Source organism: Nicotiana sylvestris, chromosome 7 (assembly GCF_000393655.2).
Source record: "Nicotiana sylvestris chromosome 7, ASM39365v2, whole genome shotgun sequence".
NCBI lineage: Eukaryota > Viridiplantae > Streptophyta > Magnoliopsida > Solanales > Solanaceae > Nicotiana > Nicotiana sylvestris.
In genome coordinates, this window is record NC_091063.1 from 53,848,490 (window position 1) to 53,857,147 (window position 8,658).

Sequence of the window (8,658 nt, forward strand, 5' to 3'; positions counted from 1 at the left end):
ATCTCATTCAGTGATTTATCTCGTGTACTATCTCGACCCTTGATTGGTCCTTGTCCTATAAACAGAAAGAATTTCACGGATAATCGTCATTAAGAAACATTTTTTCACTATCTGAAGTGACCACAACTTGAATCGGTAAGCTGTATGAGTTATTGATACATATAGGAGTCTTATATCAGTATATAAAAACATTATATGTATGATGCAATAAAATATGCACAAGTAGTATTATCCTCACACTTGAGCCTTAAGGACAAACAAACAACTCATGATAATACAAATACAGAGGAATAGAGTAGGAAATTTGACACAAAAATTCCTTCATTAGAGTCAACATAAGAGATCTGCCAGAGACAACGAAACTATCTAAGCTAATCCCTACATATCCTCACTTATTCATCACCTTTAACTGTTCAGTAGTAGCAGCCAACCTTTCAGAGTCCTTTGTGACAAGAACTGCTACCAAAACAACTGGTGGATACAGCCAGCCCCATTGGATCTTCCACTTATCAGTAGCCGAGCAATCCCATTCTGCAAATCTCATTTTACCACACGAAGTCATATTTGTTTTTATAAGTTCTATCATTCTGAAATATTCTGCATAGACATTAAAAACATTGTCGTATACTAAAAATTTAATTGCAACAACAGCCTTGTATATATATATATAAAAGAATTTCATCCAAGAAGTGCTGAAATTCAAAATGTCTGCAACATATTGTAGTATGTCAACTGCCAGCATCTTTTGATGTCTGTCCAGCCTTTTTCGTGCAGAACAAGGTACAAACTCTCTACATCATTCAAGTATACTGTTTTTGTATCTTATTCTCAAATATCACAAAATCCTCCAAATTCAAAAGTAGAAGCAACAATCAAAAAGGTCGCATCCACAGGTACGCTCCCAAGTCAAAAATCACTGTGTTTCCCTATGGCTTCACATAAAGCAAAAACTGTGAGCCAGTATGTCAGATAATGCATCATTTGAAAAGCACTTCCATCCCCCAATAAGAGCATATAAGAACTTGAACGCTTGCCATCATTTACATGCAAGAAATCAAGATAAGTTGCAACACTGCTCTTCACATACATCTAGTTATTGGAATTTGTAGATGGTATTAAAGGTATAGATTGAGTGGGTTGAGACTCATCTGAGCTTTCTGGGGAAGCTGCCTTTTTTAGCTTGTGATTATTATATGCAGCTACACCTGCAATAGCTGCACAAAGCACCACAACTTTATATGTTAATATTTGCTCATGGAGTAGTACCATTAACTATTTCTCACCATACATGAAGACACAGAACAGAAGGCAGAAGCTTAGAGTCATTCCAACATAGGCAACTAGTACGAGGAATAAGCAAAAACTTCTGAATCAACATGAAGATCACAGCAGCCTTACACATATCACTCTCCTAGTTACTTAGAAACGTTACTACTGACATCCATAACCAACAGTTTGCATCTGTCTCCAAAGAGGCACTACTAGAAGTTGCGATTATGTTAGTTCAATCTAATGAAAATTTGGAAAAACAAAACCATTTGCTCAAGGTCAAAGAACCCATAGGAATATACCATGGTACAGTCCATTCTCAAAAGCTTTATGGTATGAACAAACTGACAGAGATATATCAGAAGGATTAAGCAGCTACCAGGCACTAAGATGAAGCAAAGCACAAGGATATATAAATACTCTGCATAACAGCACATGTAGCAAGGATGAAGATTTAATGCATGCTTTTTCTTTCTTTATAGAGGAAAGATTCCTTGTCTGAGAGAAGCCCCATTTCACATACTGTTCCTCCTCACAAGAAAGAGAAACAGTAATCTCTGGAACCCAAACAAAAATGCATTTATGATCTCATCTCTTACGGAATCAATTTTTTTTTACTAGCAGAAGAATATGTAGAGCTCAGGAAGCACAGGAGATTACTAAACATGGCTATAATGCACTTAAATAGTAAAGTAATATCTTCTTGGCGAACCACTCAAGGGGATTAGGAAAGGAATTTTGACAAAAGTTAAGAAAATTTACCAATAGCATAACCAAAAAGATTAATCAGTGTCAATTTTGTATCCGCAAAAAGTAGGGCAGATAGCAGCACAACGACCCAATCTTTGACAACTCCAGCAACACGAATTGTCAGGGCACTTGTATGTTGAATCACCAGAAAAACAGACAGATTCAGGGCAAAGGTACATAGAGAATTTAGGGTTAGAATAAGAGGATGGAAGCTCCATGTCCTCTGTTCGTCCATCTTTGGTTTCTCCAAAAAGATCCATGGAATTAACAAACAAAGAGCGCTGCATTTTTGTCAAGAAGGTTCAATCAAAAATGAGTATTAATCGCGTCGAAACAGAAAAAGATAATGCCGATACATCAAGATTTTAGACATAAAACTGCATGCCTGCATGGGCTGACATAGTACATCACAGATATGGGGTTGAGCTTCAGGCCCTTCCGTTTCACCAGAATCTCCATAAATATAAGCCTCAAAGCTTCTCCAACAACACCTCCCATTTGATAGACAACACCTACCCAGTTAATATTTATTTCCCCATAAGAAGCCACAAGTACACCAAAACTGATTACTGACATTATGAGAAGCATTCTGCAGCTCATCACTTCAAGTCCAGCTGCAACCCCCAGAATGAAAACTGCTACAGGCACTGCAAAACAAACCAAAAGAGAGGATGATGCCCTTGGCACAAATGAACAAAGGAAAACAGAGTACGGGAACAGGTGGTCAACTAGCCCAGCCTCTAAAGCTAACTATCAAGCATGAAGAATCACATGAGAGCTATTCCTATGAGCTTATTTCTATTGTAAAGCTGTAGTTTGCCCATATCATCTATGGTGGACGGCACATAAAACACCTGGAAAGCAGTATACTTACTGATTGCTTTCAGCATCTGAGCAAATGAAACTGAAATATAGAGATAAGCAGTGTTCCCAAGCCAAAGTGTCATAGCAAACATTGCACCAATTGGTATGACCGAGCTCATGTATCTGCATATTAAAACCACAACAGCGTTATTGAATGATTTATAGTATAATTGAAAACAAATCTGACAAAAGAGGACCACAGAAAAAGAATAAAAAAACAATATGATTGTTTAATATGGATGAATTAGAATGTCGGGTAAAAAGCTAAGCCCAGAACAAGAGATTCTTCAACTTTTAGGTTAATTTCACACAAATAGCAAGTAAGAAAGTTCAATGTTAAACTTTAGTTTCTCCTGTTAATTGGTAAAAACCATTGGTAACTACATCAGCATAACTCCGTTTGCTACTAATTTGATTTAATTCATTTTTGTCACATTTATAAAATCAGAATTTAAATACGCATCAACTATGTAATACGTAATCATCTAATGGAAAACATGTGGAGGCTACAAACTGCTTTTCATTTTTCTAAAGAATTGATGAAAAAGAATAGTTTCTTTTTGAGAAGAAAACAAGGTGGTTTATTGTGTGATTTCTTATGTTATAAGTACATGGTCTAATCTTTCAAACAAAGTGAAAATCGGTGTCACATCCAAAAACCATAGCTGGACCTGTAATATGGGAACAAGGGACTAAATGAGCCTAGGTAAAAAAAAGAAGAGCTAAACTAGAAATGTCGGCAAAATAAATAAAGGCCTTGGATAGAAGCCAACCACCCGTAAGACAAATATTTGACATGAAATTCTTTCACTTGAATACTCACATATCTAGAGTCATCCCTTCCTCAACTTTCATTATCTGCATGAAATTTTCTAAATTAGCACTATAGGTTGGCATACAAGAAATCATTACAAAACTAAAGGTGAATACTCCGTACCTTCAGAACCTTGGTAAGCACAAAACACAAAATTGAGGAGAAGACCATGTGAAGCAGAGTCAATCCAAGAGGATAAGGAAAGTTTATATCTTTTGAAGACAAAACCCACTGCAACACACATCATTATATTGCAGGTCAGATAAAGGAGCTACAACAAGTCATACATGTGAACTAGTCTTAAATGCAGCAATTTAATTGACTAATAAGGGAGCTCGATAAGATGCATCTTTATCTAGTGAAGACATAGCGATGAACAGAACCGCATAAAAATTATCCTAGAAGATGAGAATCTTTTCACTTCAGTAACTTCTTCAAACTGGTAAAAAGGACTTTTGACTGATTGAAACTAGTTCTACTACTACTTGTTGATCTTTTCATTTTGTTATCCTACTATCTTGTTGTTGTTAATGTTTGGTGCTACTGCTTTTCTTTTCGTCTCTCTTGAGCCGAGGGTCCGATCAACAACCTCTCTACCTTCAAGGCAGGGGTAAGGTTTGCGTACACATTACCTTCCCAGACCCCACTTATAGGATTACATTGGGTTTGTTGTTGTTACTGATTGAAACTAGAATGCTGCCTTAAGTTGAGGGTTAAAGGAGAAAAATGTTTTAATACCATTGAACCAAATAAATCAATGAATTTTAAGATACTGGTATACTACTACTTCCATCCAAGGAAAGGAAATAGAAGTTCAATATCATTGAACTCCAAATTTATTGTTATCAAATGTCTATAAATGACTTTATTCCCTTAATTAATTGATCTTTTAGCTTATCCTCTGTATCAACTCATAAACACGGCAATAAAGATAGAGTTAAGGATAGGCCTAAGTGCATTTGGATTTTGACGCTATGTACATTCACACTTCACACTACCCTTAGGGCGTAATTTCACACCCTGCAACAATGTCAAACTTCTATACATGTAATATCGCTCATATTGAGAACCATGTTTCTCTCACCATTAAAGGCGGATCCAAAATTTTAAGTCATGAAGTACCACTACACCAATACTCTCTTGGAACTATGGGTGCGAAATTAGTATAAATACATGTTTGTTTGTTTGTTTTTTGAATATTTTGAACTATATATATAAAGGTCCGAATTGAAGGCAGTGGTTAAAGTCGCCCGTAGATCCAAGGCACAAAGCATTACTCCAGTATCAAATAATAGCCACAAGACAAATGCAATACAAATAAGCACATTAATTTAGAGGCAAATTTATTTACGTGCTTAATTAACAACGTAGAGAGAAAGGGAAAAGAAGGAACCTTATTGAAGAAGATCTGGCCACTAGAGAGTGCAATATAGAGGAGAAGATATGAGCATGTTACAACATCTTCGCTCACCCATTTTCTCTGCGGATCCGCCATTTCCTGCGCCCCTCACACTCGGCTTCACAGTGGGACTTTGATATTTGAAAAGAAGTTAAGTGTGAAATGGGAGTGGAATGGTTAAAAGTGTGACGAGAAAGAATACGGAAAGAGTGCTCCGTGTTCAGACTTTTAGCGCGCCTGACTTGGTGTATTGGTTGCTTCTTTTCCCAGTTCTTGTGTACCGACTGCCCCATTCTCGTTTACTTTCCTTCTCTTGCATTTTTCCATTTCCCGATGGATCTAAAACATAAATACATAAGTATAAGGATTCCTTTTCTTCTTCTTTTTTTTTTTTTAAATTTATAAGGAGTCCTTTTGTTTGACGGAAAATGATTTAGTTTAAAATTTATGCACTAAACAGTGTAAAAAGAAATTATACAGTAAAATCACTTATTTGGTGGTTACATGTAAAAAAATGTTACAAATATTAATTGATAATCCGATGAAAACAGTAACTAACCTGGTATCATAAGTTAAAATTCGACCGTTTCTCGTTTCGTTATGAGACAAGCAATACAAGAATTAAATCCTCATTTGGTTTAGAATAAAGCTAGGCAGGAATTATCGATATAGAGATTATGTCACTCACCCTAAACCGGACCCGATGGTGATGACACCTATCGTGAAACAAGGCCAGCCGACACAAACCCTCAATATCAATTAAATAGTTATAATAATTTAATTTAAGTCATTAGTATGCTATAAATCCCAAAATAAAGAGTGAAATAGAACAATTGCGGAAACAAACACAACCCGACATCGGGATGTCACCAATCATGAGCATCTAAACATCCGATTAAGAGTATGAAAAAGGACTACGCAGTCTATTACAGAACTAGTACAAAGGAAAGTAAAGATAGGAGGGAGAAGCACTGGGCTGTGAACGCCGAGCAGCTGCCTAGTGAACTCCGAACAGCCTGCTGGAAGCAATCAGCCCTCGCTACCGTGACCCGAGGCTCTTGAATCTGCACACAGGGTGCAGGGAGTAATGTGAGTACGCCAACTCAGTAAGTAATAAAAGTAAAGGCAGCTAAGCGATAAGAAAACACGTAAAACATAGCAAAATGCTACAACGAGGCAGTAAAGAAATCAGAGTAATGCAATAAGGCAGTAAAAGCTCATAGAAACACCTTAGTTCAGTAAAAACCTTTTTGAAACATCTTTTAGTAGTTAAACGAGTGAATGAAAACGGGGAGAAAAGATAGAAAACATAAATCAACCCCTCGAGCAAAATACCAACAAAACTAGCCTCTCGGGCTATCTCACAATCACTCGTATCAGCCCCTCGGGCAATAACATGGAACAACATCAGTCCCTCGGGCTATATCACATCTCACACTAGGTACCCGCGCTTATTGGGAGTGTACAGACTCCAGGAGGGGCCCCTTACGGTCCAAGCGCAATAACAAGCCATCTCGTGGCATAATCAAACAGGCTCTCGGCCTCATATCAAACCACCTCGTAGTGTAACAAATCAGGCCCTCGGCCTCATAATCATAAATTAGTATCACACCGCTGCGGCGCGCAGCCCGATCCCATAATATCCTTACAACATAGGCCCTCGGCCTCACTCAGTCAGAAATCTCTCATGTCACTCGGGCAACAGTAAAACATGATGCTCAACCCAAAATATCATTTAAAATATCAAAACGGAGTAAATATGGCTGAGTTATGAAAACAGTAGAATACAGCATGACTGAGTATAATTATGAAGTCAAAATAGTGAGGAATAGTAGTAAAAATCCCCTAAGGGTCCAAAACAGTTGGCACGAGGCCCAAATATGACATTCAGCCCAAAACATGATGATAGCAAGTAGTTTTTAATCAAGTACGCGGTTAAACAGTCATACAGGATGGACTAAGTCACAATCCCCAATGGTGCACGACCCCACGCTCATCATCTAGCATGTGCGTCATCTCATAGTAGCACAACGATGTGAGATCCGGGGTTTCATACCCTCAGGACAGCATTTACAATCATTACTTACCTCTATCCGGTCCAAACTCTAGCCCCCGATGCCCTTGCTTCTCGAATCATCCTCTGGATGCTCCAAATCTAACCAAAATCAGTACATAATCATTAAAATATGATAAAGGAACAAAGCCCACTTGAAAGTAATCAAATTACAATACGAATCCCGAAATTTACCAAACCCGACCCTCGGGCCCACGTCTCGAAATCCGACAAAATTTACATTAATGGAATCATTATCACTCCATGAGTTCATTCATATCAAAAGTACTAAAATACAACCACAAATGACCTCTCAAACTCTTAATCAAAGGTCTCCAATCTCAAGCCCTAATTTCTTCAATATTTACCCACAAATTTCCATAATTTTCAAGCCTAATCAATGAAATAACACCATAGGAATGAGTTTTATGTTCAAAAATCTTACCTCAATGAAGTTCCCTTGGATTCCCTCTTCAAAATCCCCCAAAAAGCTCCAAAATCGATTTTAAAATTGTGAGGAAAGGCTGAAAATTACGAAGGATGAAATATATACTCTCTGACCCAGGGATTTCGCACATGTGGTCCTTTTTCTGCTTCTGCGGTCTAACCCACCGCATCTGCGATTTTCACTTAAAAGCCCCTTTCCGCATCTGCGATTAAATGCCCGTACCTGTGCTATCACAGGTGCGCACCAGTAGCCACTTCTGCGGTTCCAGCTGACCTCCCTCTTGGCAGCATCTGCGGCTTGCCTTCCGCTTCTGCGGGCATCGCACCTGCGGCCTCCCAACCGCAGGTGCGGTTATGATAGCAACAATAAACTCCAGCTGCCAAACTCAACTCCATATCTCCCGTCCACCATCCGAAATCAACCCGAGGCCCCCGGGACCTCAACCAAAAGCACAAACAAGTCATATACCACTATCCAAACTTATACCAATCTTCAAAACACCTCAAACAGCATTGAATCAACCAAATAACATCGGATTCAAGTCTAAGGTTCCAAAAATCTTCCGAATTCTGCTTTTGATCAAAAAGTCTATCAAACCACGCCCGAATGACCTGAAATTTTGCACACACATTATAAATGACACAACGGGCCTACTACAACTCCTGCCCGCAATTACATTCTGACCCCTATATCAAAATCTCACCTATCAACCGGAAAACGCCAAAATTTCAATTTCGCCAATTCAAGCCTAAATTTACTCGGAACCTCCAAAACACATTTCGATCACGCTCCTAAGTCCCAAATCACCTCTCGAAGCTATCCTAACCATCGAAATTCACACCCGAGCCCTTTTCACATAAGTCAACATCCGATTGACTTTTCTAACTTAAGCTTACTCAAAAGAGACTAAGTGTCTCAAACCTTACCAAAACCTTTCCGAACCCGAGCAAACCAACCCGATAACACATAATACAGCTGAACAAAGTAATAAAAAGCAGAAATGGGAGAAACGGAGTGGTAACTCATGAAACAACCGGCCGGATCGTTACATCCTCCCCCTC

At 38.4% G+C, this 8,658-nt stretch overlaps 1 protein-coding gene across 2 annotated transcripts; it reads right to left on the reverse strand.

Annotated features, from left to right (window-relative positions):
* Positions 1–649: 649 nt before the first annotated feature.
* LOC104245168 (probable sugar phosphate/phosphate translocator At3g14410) lies at positions 650–5,352 on the reverse strand. 2 transcript variants are annotated; one of them, XM_070150703.1, is made up of 8 exons: positions 5,091–5,280; positions 3,821–3,928; positions 3,707–3,741; positions 2,894–3,006; positions 2,405–2,666; positions 2,032–2,300; positions 1,088–1,214; positions 847–932 (listed from the first exon to the last, which is right to left on the reverse strand). In XM_070150703.1, exons 1-7 carry the CDS (start codon positions 5,190–5,192, stop codon positions 1,090–1,092), a joined length of 1,014 nt encoding a protein of 337 aa, XP_070006804.1. In that variant the 5' UTR covers positions 5,193–5,280; the 3' UTR covers positions 847–932; positions 1,088–1,089. The 2 variants fall into 2 exon arrangements, with proteins under 2 accessions (XP_009799037.1, XP_070006804.1); XM_009800735.2 differs by having other exon boundaries at positions 650–1,214; positions 5,091–5,352.
* Between the last annotated feature and the right edge of the window lie 3,306 nt (positions 5,353–8,658).